At 49.4% G+C, this 23315-nt stretch overlaps 1 protein-coding gene across 1 annotated transcript in view; it reads left to right on the top strand.

Annotated features, from left to right (window-relative positions):
- Positions 1–23315, top strand: part of Kazn (kazrin, periplakin interacting protein) — a 1014985-nt gene that overhangs the window by 594127 nt on the left and 397543 nt on the right. The window contains exon 3 of the mRNA XM_076565617.1: positions 22291–22546. Within this exon, the coding sequence (XP_076421732.1) occupies positions 22291–22546 (256 nt within the window). The remainder of the gene's footprint in view (positions 1–22290; positions 22547–23315) is intronic.

Below are 23315 nucleotides of genomic sequence, written 5' to 3'. Positions count from 1 at the left end.
CAAATGTCTAAACTCTGAGTTCAAATTCTGCCTCTTGTGACCTAGTTCTCTGTCCTTGAGCAGGTTAGTTATTTTCTCAGCTGAATAGTGAGGAATAATATCTGTTCCCCATTTGCCAGGTGATCTAAGAAGTGCCTGATTTAGGCTACACACATACAAGGACTTTATAGTGTTGGCTGTGACACACATAAAGCCTTCAGATGGTGTCTGTATCAAACCCATCTGGGCAGCCGTGGAAAGCAACTAGTGAGGAGTTCAAATCCCAACCCCACCCCATGGGCCAAAGGTGGAAGACACCCTAGTCCTTGCCATTGGCCTTGGCCTTGACTTGCAGTTGCCCTTCCCAACTTTTCCCAAGAAGCGTCCTTGATGGTGTATATTAAAAGCAGCCGGGATATTTCCGTTCCTTTCAGCTGTGACTCATTATTTTAAATAGCGGCGCAATGAGGAGATGAGAAAAGAATTTAAATACACTAACTGACAGGATTTTTAGGGAAAGTGATAAGCAAGGAGGAGAAAACGGCAATCAAGAAAATTTACATGAAGCCTTGTGATCCTCCGGTCATCTATTTAGGGGTCTGGAGATGGAAATGCGTCTTTTTACGTCGGGAGCGATCATTCAACTGGGCAGAAAAGAATCTAGATGAATCAAGCCGTAGGTGCAGAAGAGAGTTGCATCAAGGAAGACCAAATGTGCATGTTTCTTTGTGGGGGAAAGTGGTCCGATTTTGCTGGAGGTAAAGGCCATGGTGGAGTGGTAATTCCGGTCGCTCATTTGGAGTCTGTGGATAGAAATGTGCCTTCAGAGGCAGTGTCGGCTTCCGGTTATACCTCTGATCCTGGGAGGAAAAATGGTTTCGTGTCCATTCATTTACTTGAACTTGAAAATGTCCCCTGAGATAGGAAGGTAAGTATTGTCATTCCCAGTCCAAATAGTATAATACAAGCTTCCTGAGGCCAGGGACAAACCTTCAGCTTCATTCCCTCCCCCTCCCTCTCTCTTCCCTCCCCCTTCCTCTCTTTCTTTTTCCTTCCCCTTCTCTTGCCCCCTTCTTTTCCTCCCTTTCTCCTCTTCCTCCTTCTCTCCCCTCCCTGCCTTCCTTTCTTCCCTCTCTCTCTCCCCTCCCTCCTTCCCCCTTCATCTCTCTTCTCCTTCTTCTCCCTCATCCTCCCCTTCCCCCGTTCCTCCTCCCTAGAACTTGCCTAATAAAAACATAAACACAGCCAAATGTTACAGCCAGGGCTCCACGATGCCACGCTCGCTCACGACAGGAACATCTCCCAGAGGCTGCACTGCACAAAGGCCTCGCAAGCGCCCAGCTCTACCATCAGCACCCCGGAGTTCAAACCCCAGCTCTGCCACTTGTCGCCTCTGTGACCTTCAGAATTGAGCGCCTAGAACCTGGGCGTGCACCAGTACTAATTACACCTTCCTCTTGAAGTCCTAATCATAATTACATTTCAAGAGGTTCAAATGAGGGGATGGAAAATGCCCAGCACCATATTCGACACCTATTGCTGTTCAGAAGCCGTTGTCCTCGCTCTCTGGGGAGAACACTCGACGAACATAAGCACGTGTGTCTGACCGCTACCGACATTGTTTTGGAGAGAGCTTCAATCATCCCATTCAGAATGAACGGGAACAAAGTGAGCGGCTGGCCCACACATGGCACCAGGCAGGACTTCTTCAGCTCCCGGGCAGAGCTTCCCCTTTAATTTGATGCAGTGTTCTGGTATTAATCAGCACGGGAGGCCTGCTGTGAGGCTGCCCGCTGCCACTCAGAAGGGTCCATCCACTTTATTATTTCTCAGAACATCATAGAGGCCTTCTGCTGGGTGGCAGTGGGGTTGGGGAGGAACCTGCTCATTTAATTTCAGAATAAGGGATAATTAGTACCAATCACAATTCACAGCTACAGGAATCCGACACCTTTTTCATGGCATATTACTTAGGATTTCTGCAAATTCACTGATGGGCTCTGAGACTTCCAGAATAATCAAATGGCTGTACTCGACTCTGCTTTCACCCTCATCGGAAAGGTGTCCTTAAAACACTCAAGCTTCAAAGCCGTGTGTAATGATGATTTATGTGACTTATATTAGTGGTATGGGTGTGATAATAAGATTAGGTGACCAATAGCTGTGAGTTGGACAAGGTCCGTGGTAGGTGAAGAATTCAGAGAAATGAAGCTGACACTAAGTGATCACCTACCATACACTAGACTTATGGATCATAAAATCCTCCTATCTCATGAAGTCCCTAGTCAGGGCCACCCGTAACCTCCATGTTCTAGATCTGCAGTCAGTCCTCAAATCCCTCTGTTCGCTTGACCCCTCAGAGGGGAGCCAAGCTCCCTACAATCATTTTCTCTTGTAGTTCCCAGGGCTGTACCCAAAATGCCTAGCCAAATCAGCTTGAGGAAGGGTTTGTGTTGGCTCACGGTTCAGAGGTTCAGTCGTCGGGGTGAGGCAGCTAAAGTAACTCTAGCTGTGGAGGCAGGAGCTTGAGTCGTGGTCACGTTGCATCCCCAGTCTGGAGGAGGACAGAGCTGCATGCCAGGGCTCAGTTTGCTTTTCTTTATTTGGTCCATGCACCACAGCCGATGTGATGGTGCTGGACACAAGGTAGGGTCTTGAGTTAAAGAAATATCCTCACGGCACACCCAGGAATGAGGAGCATCACTTTCTCTCGTGGCTGTCAGGATGTCATACCTGATTATCTCTTCCTGTTCTCGAGTTGTTCCTCTCTATCTGACATGGTGATGTCACAGGGACCCTCCCATTCCTTCAACATACACTTGTCCATCATTCTCTACAGCCCATATCGTTTCCTACAGAGGGAGTGAGGGAGTGTTCCTCAACAAAGTGCTCGGTTCAGTTATTTCAATTGTACAATGCTTATCAGAATCCCACGGACAAACCCCACCCTCTCCAGGGCTTGGTCAGCTCTTCTGACCTTCAATAAGGGTGAGGTAGGCCTGACTGAATGGGCTCACTTCTAGCACTGATGCAGGGAGGGTGGGGAAGAGAGAATACTTACTATCGTGATTTGCATGAGGAATGTCCCCCACAGGCTTGTCTATTTGAACACCTGTTCCTCAGTTGGTGGTGCTGTTTATGGAGGTTATGGAACCTTTAGGAGGTGCAGCCTTTCTGGAGGAAGTGTGTCACTGGGGGCAGGCTTTGAGGGTTTATTGCCTGGCCCTGCTTCCTATTCTCTGTGTGATCAGCTAGTTTCCATGCTGTGTCGTGCCATGACTCCCAAACATCATGGACCCTCCTTCTGGAACCATAAATCAAAATAAACCCTTTCTTCTCTATATTACTTTGGGTCATAGTGTTTTACCACAGCAACAGAAAATGAAATAATGTACCTATAGGCTCACAACTTTCGAATCCTTGTTTCCAGCCATGCCCATCCCCTGATGCCCAAACGCAAGTATCCTTCCACCTTTCTGATGTTACCATTCTGATGTCTGACTTGTGTCTGGAAATTAGTAGCACATCTCCAGCTCTGCTCCCCATGATGCCTTCCCCAAACTATGAGCAAGTTGTTCATCCTTCCAGTCTCTAAAGGCCAAAACCTGAGCTCATCCTTGGCTCCTCTTTCTATCCCAAAACTTCCAACCTGTCATCAGATCTCATGGCCCAGTCTTCAACGTCCCTGGAGAAATGGGCCCATAGTACCTCAGATGAGGCTGTCCTTATTGGTAGTGCTTCTCAACAGCTCCTGCTGTTGGAAGGAGGTGGGAGGTACCCCAACCTAGATTTACAGAAGATATTAGGGCTTTTGTATTTTAAACTTCCTCTAAAGTTCTTTTTATTGTAAAAATTTCATTGCTGAAGAGAAAAAATGAATACACATCCATTGTTTGGGTGTGCATTCTATGAAGTTGAAAGAATGGGTGAATTGATGTGTATAATATAAAGTTGAAAAATAGATGAACGATAGATCTTTATTTTAAAGCATTGAAGTTAGGACCCAGAGACAGGCAAGAGAAATCTGATGGCAATCCTGGGACCCTGGGCGCTCCTGGCTTGACTGGTGTCTTTACAAGGAGAGGTTAGGACAGAGAACAGAGGGACCAAGATGAGGGAGCAGGGAGAAGAAATCATTCCTGAGCCAAGAGAAATCAGCTTTTCCCATACTTTAAACTTGGTCTTCCAGCTTCCAGAACAATGAGAAAATTAGTTTCTATTGACTCTCCAATTTTTTAGTAGTTGGTGTGACATCTCTAAAACATTAATGCATTCTTCCCTCCATATCTATAGTGCCCACAGAGATATGTTCCAGGATGCCCAGGAGCCCCACAGCTACCCAAATCCCAGTCCTATCTATAAAATGGTGTGAACTTGCATATAAATGAAACTATCTTTCTGTATTTCTTAAAGTCATATCTAGACCATCCACAATGCCTAGTAGAGTCTAAATGCTATGTAAATAAATACATGTATTGTCTGGAGAGTTCTGGATTGCTTTTCTCGGACATTTCCAAACCACAGCCAGTTGAATCTGCAGATGCAGAAGCCTTGGAAGTAGATGTATCAGATGCAGAGGGCTGACTATTCAGTCGGGACCACAAACCTTCATCCACATGCTGTTTCATAATACCTTAGTGGGTTTCTTCGGTGTATCAGCCGTAGACTCTCAGCAGCTTACAACAGCACTTATTCTTCAGGTTTGCAGATCTGCCTGCTAGTAATGTGTGGTCTCAGCTTGACTGGCTTTTGTTCCAAGCTGTAGGCCTGGCTCACAGTTCACCACTAAGTCTTTGTGGGCCATAGCATTTCCCTGATGCATACTTGTTGCTTGGAAGATCACAGAACCCAGAGTCCAGTCAGAGAGGTGTGAAGGTGATCAAGGCCTATCATTGTTGAAAATCAACTTAACTGGTCAAAGCAAGCTATAAAGCCATGGCACAGAATATCAGCAGGTTAGGGACATGTACCAAACTGACTTCAGGAAGAAGTGATGAAATCAGAGAGCAAGAGGGATTATTAGCCTGAGGACTAGACCCGGGAGCAATGATCCAACTACTTACAAAGAGGCAAAGGGAGTGAGGTGGAAACCCTAAACTGTAGCATGAATCTTAAAAGTTCTTATTAATAAAATCAAACCTGAGGCCAGTTACTGGGGTGAACACTGGAAGATCAGAGAGCCAGAACAAGCCACAGCTACCTCACCTCGCCAGATCCTCAGCTGGTCTTGCTTCCTCAGACTGGAGGCCTCTGAGTCCTCATCCAGAATGGGTCTCAGCTGAATTGCTGCTCAAAAGCCTGAATGCTTAACCAGGCCAAATGCTCAAATGCTTAACCAGCCAAATGCTTCTAGTTTCTGGTCCTCACACCTTATATACCTTTCTGCTTTCTACCACCACTCCCTGGGATTAAAGGCTTGCTTTCTGGGATTAAAGGCGTGATGAGTCACCATGCCTGTCTGTATCCTTGAACACATAGATTTCTGCCTCTGGAATGCTAGGATTAAAGGCATGTGCTACCACTGCCTATCCTTTATGTTTAATATTGTGGCTGCTCTGTCTCTGACCCCAGATAAGTTTATTAGCATGCACAATATTTGGGGGGATACAATACCACACTAAACGATTCCCGAGGCAACACAGTGCGCATCCCAACCTCTAAACACACGCATGTCAGCGAAGGTATCCTGTTGCCACGGACCCTGGGGAAACCAGGTTTCTGCCGCTCAGTTACCTCGGAGCCTGTTGAACCTCAGGACCTCTGAACTGCACACACCATCTCAAGGCACTGACTGTGTGGGCAGAGGAACCAGATCTTTCCAGGAGAGGAAGGTCGATTTAGAATAAGCCCCGCTATTCCCTGGAGGGACTGACGGAAGCGGGGAGGGGCTGTGGCAAAGGGGCTTTGTTTCTTTGTTTTTGAAGTTGTTGAGACAACTAAAGAAGAATTTTTTAAGGGGTTGGTTATTCGTTTCTGGGAGAACCCGTTGCCAAGTTTGCAATCTTTTTTTTTTTTTTTTTTTTTGTGGAAAATGAGTGTGAGATCAAAGGGAGGCTTCTGAGCGGAGCAAGTACCTTGGACTAGTTTGGATGCTTTTCACAAGGCAAGGACCAGAAGCAGAGCTGGCTGGGGAGTTTCATGTGCCCTCCACACAGATAGACAGATCAAATGGCACAGCTTAATGCACTCAGGGAATGTTTACCAAATATCCCCCGAGGCCATATAAACACACAAACATATTATCCTAATAGTAAGAGAAGTGTTGCCTTCCCATGTGTAGATCATGGAGACTGGTCCTCTCCCAGGTCTCAGTCACTTCATTTAAAGTAGGGGTGTTTGGCAAAAGTGAAACTACTTTGAGATCTCTTGCCAATCAATCTCTCTCTCCCTCTTTCCCCTTCTCTCTCTCCCTCCCCCCTCTCCCTTTCACCCCCTCCTTCCCTCCCATCCTCCCTCTTCCCCTCCCCCTCTCTCCCTTTCCCTTTCTCACCCTCATTCCTTCTCTTCCCCTCTCCCCTCACCCCTCTTTCTCTTTTTCTTGTGTAGCCCAGACTGGCTTTGAACTCCCTACATACCCAAGGAAAACTACTAGCTTCTAATTCTTCTGTGTCACCTCCTGAGGGCTAGGATTAGAGATGTATAAAGCCACACTAGTTTCAACACACTGGCAATCTAACCCAGGGCATCCTGTATGCCAAGGCAAGCACTCTGAACTGCTTCTCTAACCCCAGACCTAGAATTCTAATGGCGACAGCCGGGCAAAGTTCTTGCTAAGTTGACAAGCGCTGAAAGCAAGAACCCATGTCTTTAAAAACATGCTGGGTGTGGTCACACAGGCTGATGGCCCAGTGCTGGGGAGGTGGGGACAGGCCGGTCCATGGGGCTTGCTGGCCAGTCAGTCTAGCCCACTAGGCGAGTCCCAGGCCAATGAGTGACCCCATCTCAAAAAACAAGGTGGACAGTCCCTGATGACAGCTGGGCTCACACACTTGCTTACAAACCATAAACACATCATCCTTACAGTATTGCCTCTCCCTTCTTGATCTTTCTATTTATTTATTTATTTATTTATCTTCTTTTCCATGTATCTCTCCCATAATAGGAAAGGACAGTGAGGTCAACCTTTGACCCCCCCCCAAACATATACATACACATGCACATATGCACAAGTATACCTGTGCTCTCGCTCTCTCTCTCTCTCTCTCTCTCTCTCTCTCTCTCTCTCTCTCTCTCTCTCTCTCTCTCACACACACACACACACACACACACACAAAACATACACACACATTTTTTTTTTTTTAAAAAGACAGCTTGGGCCGGGGAGATGGCACAGTAAATAAAGAGCTTGCTACAAAAGTGGAAGACCACAGTTTGGATCCCCAGCACCCACAACACTGGGGTGTTGTCTCTAATCATAGCACTTGGGGAGCAGAGACAGATGACCCCCCCAGAGCTAGCTGGCTAGCTAGAGTAGCCGAGTCAGCAAAATCTGTGTTTAAGTGGGAGACCCTGCTTCAACATGTAAGGTAAAAGGTGACCAAGGAGAACATTCAACATCCACCTCTGGCCTCGTGTACATGAGCACAGTGAAAACTCCAAGAAGGAAATTTAGTGAGAGATGTGAAAGAGTTTATTCACTGTCCTGTCCAGAGATCTGTGAGTGTCTGTTCTTTGAATTAAAACAATAGTAATAAGTATATCTTAAAACTAGAACTTGGAGCCAGGGATGGTGATGCAGGCCTGTAATTCCAGCATGGAAAATGCTAGAGCAGGAGGATGACCATGAGTGTGAAGTCAACCTGGACTACATAGAGAGATCCTGCCCCCCCACACACACACCCACAAACAAGCAACAACACTATAACCTAATTCGCCATGGAGTCCTCTGAGCTGGGAAGGCAGCAATCCAGCTGGCAGGTGGCATGACTGACTTCTTCCTGCCCTCAAACAGGGGAATTCTCTATTCTCAAGGTTAAAAACACCCCATTGCTTTATCTTGTGGGGGCAATTTAATGCATGTGTTTAATCTTTAAAAAAAAATTCACACGTGTATATAGCATGAATCTTAAAAAGTTTTTATTAGCCGGGCGGTGGTGGCGCACGCCTTTAATCCCAGCACTCGGGAGGCAGAGGCAGGCGGATCTCTGTGAGTTCGAGGCCAGCCTGGGCTACCAAGTGAGTTCCAGGAAAGGCGCAAAGCTACACAGAGAAACCCTGTCTCGAAAAACCAAAAAAAAAAAAAAAGTTTTTATTAATAAAATCAAACCTGAGCCAGTTATTGGGGTGAATTCTGGAAGATCAGAGAGCCAGAACAAGCCACAGCTGACCTCACCTTGCCAATTCCTCAGCTGGTCCTGTTTCCTCAGACTGGAAGTCTCTGAGTCCTCATCCAGAATGAATCTCAGCTGAACTGCTGCTCCAAAGCCTGAAAGCTTAACCAGCCAAAATGCTTCTAGTTTCTGGCCCTCAGCCTTATATATCTTTCTGCTTTCTTCCTCACTCCCTAGGATTAAAGGCTGGCTTTCTGGGATTAAAGGCGTGTGTTACCATGCCTGCCTGTTTCCAATGTGGCCATGAACTCACAGAGATCCAGAGGGATTTCTACCTCTGAAATGCTAGGATTAAAGGTGTGAGTGCCACCATTTTCTAGCCTTTGTATCTAGTGGCTGTTCTGTCTCTGACCCCAGATAAGTTTATTAGGGTGCACAATATTTTGGGGAACACAATACCACCACACGTGTACACAATGTATTTTGGACAAGTTCGCCATCTGTATTACTTCCTCTATAAGCTTCCCTCTCCTGATGAACCCCTTTGAGTTCAGCATCGCTCTCTCCTCAGGACGATGATGCCCCGAGGGCTGGCTGAGCCCCAGGACTGACACATCTTTGGGGAAATATTGACATTTACCCTTGAGTTTGACACCTCCTAACAAATGACTGGATGAGTGCCCACATCCATCTTTCTTTTCTTCCCCGAAGCTGAATAGAGGGCTCAGGTTCTCCCTCCTGCCTCCAAAGTTATTAGATCCCCTAGGGTTGTGAAGTGGCTTTGCAGGTCTCCCTTAGGGCTGCTGAAAGGGATGTAGCTCCTTTACAGATAGTTTCTTTGTTTTAAATCATCATCGTCATCATCATTATTATTTTATTATTATTATTGGTGGTGGTGGTGGTGGTGGTGGCGGCGGCGGCAGCGGCGGCGGCGGCGGTGGCGGCGGCGGCGGCGGCAGTGTGTGTGTGTGTGTGTGTGTGTGTGTGTGTGTGTGTGTGTGTGTGTGTGTGACATGTGGCGGTCAGAGGACAATTTTCAGGAGTCAGTTCTCTCCTACTCTGGGTTGTAGAAATGAAGCTCAGGTCCCCAAACTTCCATATCAAGCATTTGTAGCCCAGGCAGCCACCTCACTGGCCTCAGTTCCATCTCTTAGAGATAGGAGGACTGTTTTGGAGCCAGGACAGAACATCGTGTCACCTGTCACTCCAGTGACCTCAGAGGCCAGGCATGGAACAGGGCTAGAGCCGGTGACCCAGAATCAGAGTGCAGAGGCTTCACGGTGAAGAGAAATAAGGATTCATTTACACAGCACTGCCTGTCTCCTTTACAAGCAAAGCTCCTGTGTATTTGTTCCTCAAAATAAAAATATCAGGAGTTAGCTGCAACAGAGCAGAGGGGCTCCCAACACCTTCTGGCTTCCAGGATGGGAGGATGCAGCACAGCCCACATTGCTCTGAACAATACAAGCTCCTCTTGACAGCACACATGCTTATTAATGTGGGCTTGGGATGCCAAGGATTGCCTTATAAATTGTTTTACATGTCCCTGGCATAAAATAAGGCAGACGATAAAGAGACAATTGCTTAATACAACTTTCCCATCAAGTAGACCGCTACATAAAATGGCTTCCTTTTAATTTCACGTCTTAACTGGGCAGCTGGCTAGGAATACACAGGGTGGTAGGTGCAGGGAAATTCTTTTGTGGATGCTGGTTTGAACAATCTATACTATTGGGCTAATAAATGCTTTTCTTGGGTCATTTTCTTACAGGTAGATTTGAATACTGGTTTAAAGGAAAGATTGGGGCAGGAGACATGGCTCAGTGTGTGCAAGCATGGGTTCAGTTCCTGAGTTCAATTCCCAAGCAGCCACAAAAAAAAGCTGGACATGGCTACACATGCCTATAATCCTAGCACTGAACAGAGGGGTGCGGAGACAGGAGAATGGCTGGGACTTGTTGGCCAAAAGCATTGCTGAGAAACAGCAAGGTTCAGTTTAGTAAGAGACCCTATCCCCGGGGAATAAGGCCGAATGATAGAGCAGGACCTTCGATGGCCTCGTGATAAATGCATGCACACCAAGAGTATAATGATAAATTTTTAGAGGAAAGATCTGGGCAAGATTCCTACCAATATTCTTACTTCAGATTCCTCAAAAGAGATGGTATGTCATCCCTAGGTCCCAGCCTCCATCAATGGGTCATTGAGAAATGTTAAAATCTGAATTCTTTTTTTTTTTTGTTTTGTTTTGTTTTTTTTTGTTTTTTTGTTTTTCGAGACAGGGTTTCTCTGTGTAGCTTTGCTTTCCTGGAACTCACTTGGTAGCCCAGGCTGGCCTCGAACTCACAGAGATCCGCCTGGCTCTGCCTCCCGAGTGCTGGGATTAAAGGCGTGCGCCACCACCACCCAGCTAAAATCTGAATTCTTATCATTGACTGGTGCCTCTTATATTGTCTCTGCTGTGGCCTTAAATGACAGTCATAGTCACTGCATGGTCTATGTGTAGAAGGATGTACTTCTCTTGGGGAAAGTAATCTGGGAGCATAAGGTATGGGGGCGTCGGGGGAAGCAATGAACTGGGCCTGCAGGATGGCTCAGCAGGTAGAGGTGCTTGCCACCCAGCCTGATGACCTGAGTTCAATCCCCAGAGTCCACAAGAGAACCAACTTCTTCTAGTTGTCTTCTTACTTCTACATGCTTGACATCACATGCATGAATACACATGCACATACCAATTATTGTTTGTTTCATGTGTGTAGATGAAACAAATAAATGTGAAAAAAATCATTTTGAAAAGCAATGAACTCAGGGAAAAGGAAGCTGACAAAAGGCGTGCAAGTGACGGGGACGTCAGCAAAACTGAGCAGAGGGCTTTTCCCAGTCCAGGTGATTCCAGCTAAAGAAACAAGAGAAAAAGACATCTCAAAAATGTCCCCCCCTTTTAAAGGGGCTTGTGAGAATATGCCCCTTACCAAATACAATCCTCCCCCCCTTTTTTTTGAGACAGGGTCTCACTATATAGCCCTAGCTGGTCTGAAACTTCCTATATAGACAGGTTGGCCTCAAACTCACAGAGATCTGCTTGCTGGGATTAAAGGGTCACTAAACCTAGGCCAATCACTTATATTTTTAAATGCCTGCAACATCCTTAAAGCACAAAAAACAACTTTTCCTAAGTAGGAGATCACAGGAAAACTAGCACTATCTGTAAGGTCAAATTTTAAAGTGTGTGTGTGTGTGTGTAGAACCAATTTACCAAATGGGTCCCCAAGGCTAGAATAATTAATATCCTCCTCACCCAGAACAGCCCCCTCCTCCCTTGCCTTTGAAGCAACTCAGGACCTTGGGCAGAGGTGAAGGGCATTAGGTTAGAAGGGACACAGATGGTCTTAGTGTAGCCATGTGTTAAAGGGGGAAATAGAGAAAGAGAGACGAGGTGGGGGCCTAGAACTAGGCATGTCCACGGGGATGAGATAACTCACAGAGCGCCACAGAGCCAGTAAGCACACGGCTGGGGCTTGTGGGACTCTACCCCTTACCAAATCCAATCCCTACCCCAGCCCCAGCCCCGCCCTTTTTTGAGACAGGGTCTCACTATGTAGCTCTGACTGACCTGGAACTTGCTATGTGGACTAGGCTAGTCTCGAGCTCACAGAGACCGGGGTCTGACTCACTCGCTCCAGAGCCAAGGAACAGAAGCAGAGCCCTTCCTGGAGATGGAGGGAGAACACTGAGGAATCAGTGCCATCCTGCCTGGAAGTGGCAAGCAAAATCTTCACTAAGATTTGAAAGTAGGGCTGATGCAGCGCATGCGCGTGCGCAGGAGCTGGGGGTATAGCTCAGTTTGCAGAATGCTCATGGATCAGGCACAAGACCCTGGCTTCAGTCCCCAGCATCACATGACGGTGAATGTCTGTCATCCCAGCACTTGGGAGATGGAAGTTCAAGGTCATCCTTGGTTATATAGGGAGTTAAAGGCCAACCTGGAATACCTGAGACACTGTCAAAAAAGAAAAGAAAAGAAAGGAAAAAAGGACAACACAATAGAGTGTGAGAGCAGCTGGGAGACTCGGCCCCGACCTTGGTGCCTTTGTCAGAAGAGCTTCTCGGAGATGCCGGGAAACAAAATGGTGTCTGCCTCATTGAAATAGCCCGGGTGGAAAAGAGATGCCTGTGGGCTGGGCCAGTTCTTCAGTGGCTCTCTGTGGGTAAAATGCTCATCTCAGAGTCTCATATTTTGCTTAGTTGTTGCTTTCTGTTCACCCCATGGTCACCTCACATGCCACGACAGAGCCATCATCTGTCACTAGCTCCTCAGCTAAGAGTGGGGACCTTGTGACACTCTGCCCGCTCCATGCTCGTGTGCTGACTGGGTTGATCCTGTGAGGGTCTTTGCAGGCAGCCACAGCTGCTGTAGACTTGTGAGTTTATGAGGGCCCTCCAGTCTTCCTTAACTTCTGGCTCTTATGATCTCTCTGTCCCCTCTCTCTGATGGTCCCAGAGTCTCGGGATAGGGGAGGGGGATATTGATGTCACACTGTGGCTTAGTACTCCACAGACACTCTCCAGTTGACATCACATGGCTTTTGAATGTCTTTTTCACAAACGGGGCACACCTGGTCACTTTCCCAAGCTCCAGATGAGCCATTGCTTGGGAGGCCACCTCATGCTTCATACTTATGACTCTGCACTATGTCCACACAGACATAAACATATGTACATCAGTGGACGTGGTCAGCCCCCCTGCACCTGCCTTCCCATCTCACAGCCACGGGCTCTGTCCTAACGGCAGACAATCCTCTCCCATTGGGTCCCTCCAGTTTCTTTGTTTCCTTACAGTGGTTGTGAGGGCGACCAAGGATGGGGTCCTGCTGTCTGCACTCTCTTCTGTCTCTGTCCCCGTGAGTCTTCTCACCCACAGTTGATCAGCTGGCTGTTTCTGCCTTGCCCTTTTCCCCAGAGTGAATGCTAAAACCCACTCAGCCAAAGTAAACCATGTAAATGTACAAGAGATACATCTCTGAGACTGGCCGGGATTCACATGTGACAATTTGAATAAACACAGCATCCATCTTCAGAGGGAAGGGGAATTCCCTAAGGACTCTGGCAGAGGGGGGATGGGGGAGACTTGAGTCAGACAAGGAGGAGGAGAGAGGACCCTTAAAATCCCCCCTGAGGCTGGCAAGCTTCTGGCATTCACACATTTCACACTGCACCTGGCACTTTGTGAATCCCTGTCCTGAGTATCCCAAGTGAGTTCCAACTTGATCATTCCATTGGATTCTTCCATGCAGCTTGCTGCAGATGTGGATTCTGGGCTCTGCTCAGGGACGCTGGTAGATCAGGAGCATGTCCTAATGTCTTTTTATTTTACTGTGTATCTATATTTGTGAGTGTGTGTGTGTGTGTGTGTGTGTGTGTGTGTGTGTGTGTGTGTGTGTGTGTAACCCAGAAGTCAACCTTGGTTGTTGTACCTCAAGCGCTATCCATCCTTGATTTTTCACTAGCCTGAAACTAGCCAAGTAGCCTAGATTGATTAGCCATGGGGCCCCAGAGATCTGCCTGTCTCTGCCTCATCAGCTTTCAGATTATAAACTCACACTACTACGTCTGGCTTCTTGTTCTATTGAACATCTTCTGAAGAATGCAGTTTGGGGAGGGCTTCCTCCTCACTAGGATCAGCCTGAAGTTTAGAGAGGTGCATCACTGAGCCTGGCAAGGGACACTGCTTGGGAGGAGTGGCCTTTGACTTCTTAAGGCAGTGACTGGGCCACCTTCTCAGATGTTCCCCATCCTGTGGTAGCCGTGTGCCAAGAAGTGCCGAGGTTTCATGGTCACTGACTCCAGAGCCAAGTGGTCTCCCATATGCTGATTCCTCCTTCATACTCTCCCTCCCACCTGTCCAGCACAGGGATCCCCACAAACCCTTGGCTCGTCTCTCAACTTGCAGGGGATGTGCATGAATGCCACCCCCAGCTTCCCAGTCAGACAGAAAATGAGTCCCACATTGAGTCAGAGAGAAAACTGGGCCACATGTGGGTGTAGCAGAGTGCAGGCCCCCAGTTCACCCACTCAATAAAGACATGTAGAAGGCAGGGTATGAGCCTCAGGAAAACCTTCCAGGAAGCCCTCAGAGGCTTGAGCATCAAATGCACAATCCAGCCCCCTCCTCACTCAGCAAGAGTATAGAAAGAATCAAATGAGAGAGCCGGGAATAGCCTTGGTGGAAGTAAGATGCCTGGGTTTCCTAGGGACAGCTGAATATTCGGAGGGTTTTAACGAGGGAAACGAGACTATTTGTGGATATGGAGGTGTGAGGACAAGGGACATGGATTTGCTTCACTGTCCACAGACTCTTTGGAGAAGCATAGATGATGATCCAGGCAACAAAATCAGAGTTGAGGAGAGCCGCCCCCCCCTCCCCTGCCCCACCACTTGAGGCCTACACTCCAGCTGGGTAGGTGTATGTGGCGGGAGAGGGGGAGTTTTATACAGGGGATTCTGTTGCAATATAAATACTCAAATTGTGTCACTAAAGTGATATTTATTTCTGGGAATACCAACACAAAACAGAAGAAACAGGGCTGCCTGGGGTCTCGGGCAGAGAAACAAAAAGACCTCTACTCAGGTGAGCTACACTGACAGTGACTTACCCCTCAATCCATCCAAGAATGCCCTCAATCCATCCAGCTTCCACTCTCTCCACTCCTCCAAGAAACCAGTAGCTCAAGATATCAAGTCATAGTGGACTGGCTTTATCTGTTTGGGAGGCATCTAGGCAGTGGTACCAGGTCCTGGGCTCATTGCATGAGTTAGCTGTTTGAAACCTGGAGCTTATGCAGGGACACTTGGCTCAATCTGGGAGGAGGGGACTGGACCTGCCTGGACTGAGTCTATTAGATCGATCTCAGTCCTCGGGGGAGGCCTTGCTCTGGAAGAGGCAGGAATGGGGGGTGGACTGGGAGGAAGGGAAAGGGGGTAGGAAGGGGGAGAACAAGGGAATCTGTGGCTGTTATGTAGAACTGAATAGTATTGTAAAATAAAATAAAATAATAATAAAAAAAAGATATCAAGTCATAAACAGAGCAATCACCTGTGGTGGTCTATGCCAGGAAGTGTCAAAGTGGAATGTTAAATCTGAGAGGTGACAAGGACTCAGGGACAGAGAGTCAGCGGAGAATATTCTAGGCAAGAGAAAAGCAAGCAAGGAGAGAGGAAGACTGCAAGGTGGGAAGGATTGAGAGCTGTGGTATAAGGAGCCAGTGACCTGACTGTGCTAGGCTGTGGCCTCACCGGTAATTTAGAACAGGCCCCTTGATACAGTATGAAGATGGATCACTCTCCAGATCATGGTGTTAACTGCCCCTGGCTCCTTCCTCAGCATCCTGGCTCCTGGTTCTGCATCTAGCCTCCATTTGTCTGCAGACAAGGAGGAAGCTAAAGGACAGGAGGCTTGTTGCCTTCTGCTGCCCTGCAGCATCATTACACCAAGGAGGAGGGCAGCCACATAGGCGGGGATCCAGGACGTTATCCACATCTTTCCCTTTAGAGGGTCTAGTTTGGAGTTAGGTGACAAGACCTGTCTGTAAAAGGGTGCATGCAGATGGGTTGTCTGCCATGAATGCGCACTGAGCCTTGATATTCTCTCTCTCTCTCTCTCTCTCTCTCTCTCTCTCTCTCTCTCTCCCTCCCTCCCTCCCTCCCTCCCTCCCTCCCTCCCTCCCTCCCTCTCTCTCTCTCTCTCTCTCTCTCCCCATTTGTGTATGTATGGTATGCATGCCTGTGTGTGCATGTTTGCATGTGTATGTACAGGTGCTCATGCCCACGTGTATGGAGGCCCAAAGCTGATGCCAAGAGCCACCCTCCATACCTCCTCCACTTTATTCACTGAGGTGGGTCTCTCATTCAAACTGCTCTCCCTCTGAGACTGCTCTCCCTTTCCAACTTGCTCTGGGGATGCCCTGTCTTCTGATTCCTGAGGCCAGAGTTACAGGCAGGCTGGCACACTCAGACATGTGCAAGCATTCTGGGGACCCAAACCATGAACTCTGGTCCTCTTGCTTGCATAACAAGTACTTCCACAACTTGGCCCTCTCCCCAGCCCACTGAGCGTCGGTTCTCACCAGGACTTTCCTGTCACTGAGCTGCCATCAGAAGACACAGGCTTCTGCAACTCTTTTGTTCCTTGAGGTCATCCAGGGAGGAGGAGTGTGCTAGGCTGGAATTCAGGAAGTAAAAGCAGACCTTTTCTTTGTTTTAAATTTAATTTTTTTAATTAACGTGTTTTCATTTATTTTACATACCGACCACAGCTTCCTCTCTTTTTATTTTTTATTTTTATTTTTATTTTTTTATTTTTTTTTTTGGTTTTTCGAGACAGGGTTTCTCTGTGTAGCTTTGCGCCTTTCCTGGAACTCACTCTGTAGACCAGGCTGGCCTCGAACTCACAGAGATCCGCCTTCCTCTGCCTCCCATGTGCTGGGATTAAAGGCGTGCACCACCACCGCCCAGCTTACAGCTTCCCCTCTTGCCTCTTCTGTTCCCCCGCCACACACACACACACACACACACACACACACACACACACACACACACACACACACGCCCATCTACCAACCCTCCCCATCCACTCTTCCTCCTTCTCCTTTCAGAAAGGAGCAGGCCTCCCAGGGGCTTGAACAAAGCAGGGCACTCAAGTTGAGGTAGGACCCAGCTCCTCCCCCACCCCCATCCAGGCTAGGTGAGGTAAACCAGTTTGGGGAACGGGTTCCCACAAGCCAACTAAGTGCCAGGGACAGGTCCTGATCTCCCATCTAGGAGCCTTACAAACAGACCAAGCTACACAACTATCACACACATGCAGATGGCCTAGGTTGGTCCCATGCAGGCTCCCACCTGTTGGTCCAGAGTCCGTGTGCTCCCCTGAGCTCAGGTCAGTTGTCTCTGTGGTTTCCCCCCATCATGACCTTGACCACCCTGGCTCGTACAATCCCTCCTCCCTTTCTTCAGGAGAACGGGGTAGCTTGGCCCAGTGCTTTGCCGTGGATCTCTGCATCTACTTCCATCAGTTACTGGACAAAGGCTCTCTGATGACAACTAGGGTAGTCACCAATCTGATTACAGGAGATGGCCAGTTCAGGCACACGCTCCCATACTGCTAGGAGTCTTAGCAAGGGTCATCCTTGCGGATTCCTGGGAGTTTGCCTAGCACCAGGTTTCTCCCTAACCCTGCAATGGTCCCCCCTATGGAGACGTTTTTCTCTTTCATTACTCTCCCTCTCTGTCCTGCCCCCAACCGGCCTCCCTCAAGTTCCCATCCCCCCATCTCCACCCCACCCCCATCATGGCCCTCAACCAAAAGAATGGATAAAGAAAATGTGGTACATTTACACAGTGGAGTATTACTGAGCTGTAAAAAAATAATGACCTCATGAAATTTGCAGGCACCCAGTCCCAGAAAGACAAACATGGTATGTACTCACTCATAAGTGGATATTAGGAGTAAAGTATGGGATAACCAATCTCCAATCTCCAATCCACAGCCCCAGAGAGACTAGATAACAAGGAGGGCCCAAAGAGGGATGTAGCATGAATCTTAACAGGTCTTATTAATAAAATCAAACCTGAAGCCAGGTATTGGGGTGAATGCTGGAAGATCAGAGAAGCAGAACAAACCAGAGCTTCCTCACCTCAACAGTTCCTCAGCTGATCCTGTTTCCTCAGACTGGAAACCTCTGTGTCCTCATCCGAATGGATCTCAGCTGAACTGCTGCTAAAAGCCTAAAAGCTTAACCAGGCTCTAGTTCCTGGTTTTCATGCCTTATATACCTTTCTGCTTTCTGCCCTCACTTCCTGGGATTAAAGGCATGAGTCCCCATGCCTGGCTGTTTCCAGTATGGCTTTGAACTCACAGAGATCCTCTAGAAGGCTAGGATTAAAGGTGTGAGTGCCACCATTTTCTGGCCTCTATGTCTGTCTAGTGGCTGTTCTGTTCTCTGACCTCAGATAAGTTTATTAGGGTGCAAGATATATTGGGGAACACAACACCACCACAGAGGGATGCATGGATTTCCCTGGGAAGGGGAAATAGAAGAGATCTCCTGGGTAAAAGTAGACCTTTTGGGTTGAGATCGGGTGCATCCTGATGCTTTTGTGTGCAAGTGTGGCCCAGCCGAGAAAAGCCATTTTATCATGTTGATAAAAACATACTAAACAAAGCCCTGTAATTCTTTTAAAACACTGGAAGCATCCCCCTGCGTTTCTAAATCAAGGTCTATGAACCCACAGAGAAAGCAATCCGAAAGAGTCCAGAGGGCTTCAGAGACAGCTCAGTCAGTAAGGTGCTTGCCTTGCAACATGAGGACCTGGGTTCTGAACCCCAACACACACATAAAATGTCGGACAGGCCTATAATCCCAGCCCTGGGGGCCAGAGACAGGCAGATTTCTGAGGCTCACTGGCCAGCCAGTCTTACCAAACCTATAAGCTCCAGCTTCAGTGAGAGATTCTGTCTCCAAAAAATTAGATGGAGAGTGAGAGAGGAAGACATGGATATTGACCTCCACATACGTGTGCACACAAGTAGGTGTGTAAACATGTCCATGCACACATAATACACACACACACACACACACACACACACACACACCAGTCAGAAAAAGAGAAATCCGAAAGTGCGTCCTTGCTTCTCTCTCTCCCTAGATGTTTGTTTTGTTCTGGTTTGATGTGAAGATGCCAGTGTGGGGGACAGTCTCTCCGTGGAGGGAGGATGAGTAACACTCGCTGCTCAGTTTGTTTACTGCGCAAACACGCTCAGACCCAGTGGAGGATGCAGCACTCGTGAGGGCCTAGGTGTCAAGAATGGGAAGAGAAACAGTGAAAGACCCAGCCACCTTCCTCCCCTGCCCACAAGTTCACAGTGAAGCTGGAGGAGCATGCAAATAGACACATCCCTGCCCTTCTGGTGAGTGTCGTAAAGGGTGTGAACACACACACACACACACACACACACACACACACACACACACCACATCTTCTGCCTACAGCCTCTCTCGTTTCCTGGTTGAGTTTACTCCTGGGGCATCCTCACCACCATCCGTACATGCCTTTCATTCTATGCCCTCAGAATTCATATAAGATGATATCCATCGCTCTTTGGCAAGCAACTTGATGATAGTTGATCTGTTTACAGCACTGTGCAGACACAGCCACTGTCTAGTTCTGAGACACCTTCACCACCCCAGCACACCCTACAAAACGCCTAAAATAACACAGTAAGCAGTTGCTCCTCCGGCTCTGCTCTCTCAGCCACCTGTCTGCCTTCTGTCCCCCTAGAGTCACCTCCCCGGGGTTTACATACGAACAGTCACCCATTGTGTGGCACCATTGTCTGGCACCGTGTTTGGGGGTTTCATGGTTATCAGGAATGTCATGTCTGCCCTTTGCTCCTTACCATGGCTGAATAATATTCCACCACGTGGATAGCTAACACCGTGCCTTCATCTGTTCGGGCAGCTGAGTTCTGTCCACCTCCTGACTGTGGCGCAGTGTTACAGTGAACACTACTCCATTCCTGCCTTTCCTGGAGCTTTTCTTTAGCTACCTAGGTTGTTTAGAATGGATATGCTGAGTTACATAGTAATTCCACGTTTAACCTTTCTCTTTCTTCACTTCATTAACTTGTTTGTTCGCTTGCTTGCTTATTTTGAGGCAGTGTCTTACTATGTATCTCTAGCTGGCTGGCCTGGAACTCCCTATATGGAACAGAATGGCCTCAAACAGAGAGACCCCCCTGCCTCTGCCTCCTAAGTGCTGGGGTTAAAGGGCATTGCACCACCTTTAAGGTTTGAAAGTATGGCCAATCAGGGTTCCTCAGCGACATCATCCTTTAATAACGCCACAAAGCCTTGTGGGTAGGTGCCTCCTAGTAGATGTGGGTACATGCCTTCCCAAAGGCCTTCCAAGAACTGGACCTGGATGTTAAACACATCCAGCCTCTCTGAAGGCCTCTGCTGACCTACTTGGTCAAAGCTGAGCTAAGAGTACTAAGGTCAGAGACATGATCCCTATACCGAGCAAAGTGGATAGACTGTGCCCTGGACCCTACACTCTGCCACCCAGGAGTGTCCTCTCCTCTTGCAAAAGCTTGTCCACGAGGAGAGGGGCAGGACAACCGTATACTTTTATGGGTCTGCATAAAAGAAGCCAATGAGGCTGTAACTCAGTCAGTAGAGAGTTTCTCTAGCGTGCCCCACACCCTGAGTCTGATCCCAACACAGAATAGACTGGGTGTGATGTGGCATGCCTGTTAAACTCAGCACTGGCCTGTAACATCAGCAATTCAGTAAGTAGAGACAGGAGGATCAAAAGTTCAAGGTCATTCTCCACTATATAGTGAATTGGAGAGACCCTGTCTTAAAAAAAAAAAGAAAGAAAGAGAGAAAAAAGTTTACTGAAAGCACGTGGGATTAATTGGCATCACAGGATTACTTACTCCCAACCTCTCATCATCTAGTTTCTGTGGACTTGATGGGTAATTGCAAACGCTGCCCAGAGCCTCAGTTTCCTCCTAAAACAGGGCCAGTACTCTTTACTCTACAGAGTCAATCACACACAAATGCCTCATGCATGCATGTTCTGGTTGGTTCTGGTAGACTTCCAAGAAATGCTCTTGAACCTAGAGGGTGAGTATCTGTCTCATCTAGAGCCCCCCCACCCCCCTGGCTTCTGCAGTTCTCTCTCAGACCCTGTCCCCAGGTTGACTGGGCTGGAATGGTGGCACACTGTTGGCGGGGTTACACTTGGCTCTTTGAAAACCTCCTATTTGCATGGAATGAAGCTTGCTATGGTAACAAGGTCTGGTGGCTGGAATCCAGGGCCCCACTGAAAAATGCAAAGCCTGTGTGTGCACTGGGAGAGAAAGGAGCCAGGAGGGGCTTATCCAAGCTAAGGTTACCTCGATTCTTTTCAGAAGGGGGAGTAGGTAAACCGAGGCAGCCGGGTTCAACATTCCTACCTCAGAAGGAGGAGAGAGCAAGAAAGCCTGGCCACACCTCCCAACCCTCCTCTGGTCTCAGCTCCCTACTCCCACTAATGTTCGGGCCATCCAAGCAGCTTAGGACCAGGTACAAGCTAGTCCTCCATCCAGCGGGTGCACACACTCGCTCTCCGAACTGCGGGCAGGCCCAACACCACTGGCCAGGCTGGGGAAGGACAGCGCAGGTCAAGCACTGAGGTGGGGGTGGAAGGTGGCAGACTCACTGTCCACTAGCTCTCCTCCCCGCTGGGCATTTCATCCCTGTAACTGGCAAAGGAAGAACTCCACTCTTGAGCTCACTCCAGCAGCCCCCTCCCTTGGCCCTCCATCCCACGCTCCCCTCCAAGGGGCCCCCTATGCAAGCACCCCTCTCTGCTAAGCATACACCGCCTCCTCCGCGGCGACCCCAGCCCAGAGCGGGGCAGTAGTTGGCCGGGGCGGGGCTGCCCACCGCCGCAGGGAGGGGACAGCGGGACAACCAGGACCCCGGACGCACCCCTAACCCTTCGCTTGGAGGTGCCACCTCCGACCTCACACGGGTGCCGCCCTCTTGCCCCACTCTCCGGGGATGTGTCCAGGAGGTGGGGGGCTCACGAAGCCAACGAGGTCCCTAAGGTCCCCGGCAGGGCCCCCTCCCGAGCAAGCCGCGAATGGTAGGCTCCACTCGGAGAGCGCCTGGCCCGGGCGGCGCACGGTGTCCTCTGCTCGCAGCTCGCCCGCCCGCCCGCCCGCCGGGGTCTCGCCGTTCGCGGCTGCTCCTCCTCCTCCCTTCCTCCTCCTCTTTCTCCTCCTCCTCCCCCCGCCGCCTCGCCACCGCCGCGGCTCGGGCTGGAGGCGCCGCTGTCATTCCTGCGCCGGAGGAGCCGGCGCTTGCCGGTGCCTGGGGGTCGGGGCGCGGGGGATCCCGGGCCGCTAGGGTGACCCAACAGGTAGAGCCCGGGCCACGGCCGGTCACGCGCCCCCCGCGCACATCATGCAGCTCTTTGTCACCTCTCTCGCCCCCAGGCCAAAATCCTGAGCATGATGGAAGACAATAAGCAGCTCGCGCTCCGCATCGATGGGGCGGTCCAGTCGGCCAGCCAGGAGGTGACCAACCTGAGAGCCGAGCTCACGGCCACCAACCGGAGACTGGCGGAATTGAGCGGCGGAGGCGGCGGCCCCGGCTCGGGCCCGGGAGCTGCGACCAGCGCCTCGGCAGCAACGGTGACGGTGGCTGACTCGGCGGTGGCGACCATGGAGAACCATCAGCACAGCGCTCAAGGTAGGAAGCGCCCGGCGCCCGGGGCGGGGACCCAGAGCGCGCTCACCGGTCCCAGTGGTGGCCCGGCCCGCAGTAACCCCCATGCTCGCAGCGAGATGGCTTTGCATTGTGGCTCATAACCCTTTTCGCCTGGCCATGTCTACCCGCTGCTCCCTAGCTTGGGAGTTGCAACGCGGTTGTCATTAACGCCAAACCGGGTGCAGTGTGCACGGGGGTCACACGGTCACACTAGCCCTGGCCGGCTAGAAGCTAAGCGCCGCTGGCCGGTCCTTTTCAGGAAGCAGTGGAAAGTGCCCTTTGGAGAGCACACAGACCCTAGCTCCGCCGCAAACTTTTCATGCCCTCTCCCCACGGTCCTCCCACCCCTCCAGTTCCAAAGGCCTCTGAAATGATTCCCCGGGGGAATCTTTGGGCTCTGCTGCCCTGGAGGAGTGGACTTGCTTGCACTTTTCTCCACGGACGCCAAGCCTCTTGGCTAGGTTGCATCTGGAGTTTATTTTCTCCAGGCTTGAGATGGTGCAGGCAGTCCTGTGGATGCTTGAGTCTGCAGGGAGTTTTACATTTCCAGCAACTATACAGGGAAGAGCGCTTCCCAGGGAGAAATCACGGATCTCAAAGGTTGATTGATGGCTGTCTGGAGGAATGAAGGCTTGAATGGTGGGTTGCTAGGAGCCCCTGTTTGAAGGACCCTCTGCAGTTTAGAGGAAGGGAGAAGAAAAGACAGCTGGCCAGTGCTGACATTGAGAGATGACACTTCTGAACCCCCAGC

The sequence above is a fragment of the Peromyscus maniculatus genome, chromosome 2 (genome assembly GCF_049852395.1).
Source record: "Peromyscus maniculatus bairdii isolate BWxNUB_F1_BW_parent chromosome 2, HU_Pman_BW_mat_3.1, whole genome shotgun sequence".
Lineage (NCBI taxonomy): Eukaryota > Metazoa > Chordata > Mammalia > Rodentia > Cricetidae > Peromyscus > Peromyscus maniculatus.
The sequence above is the reverse complement of the archived record's forward strand: the minus strand, read 5'-3'. Positions and strand labels throughout refer to the sequence as shown.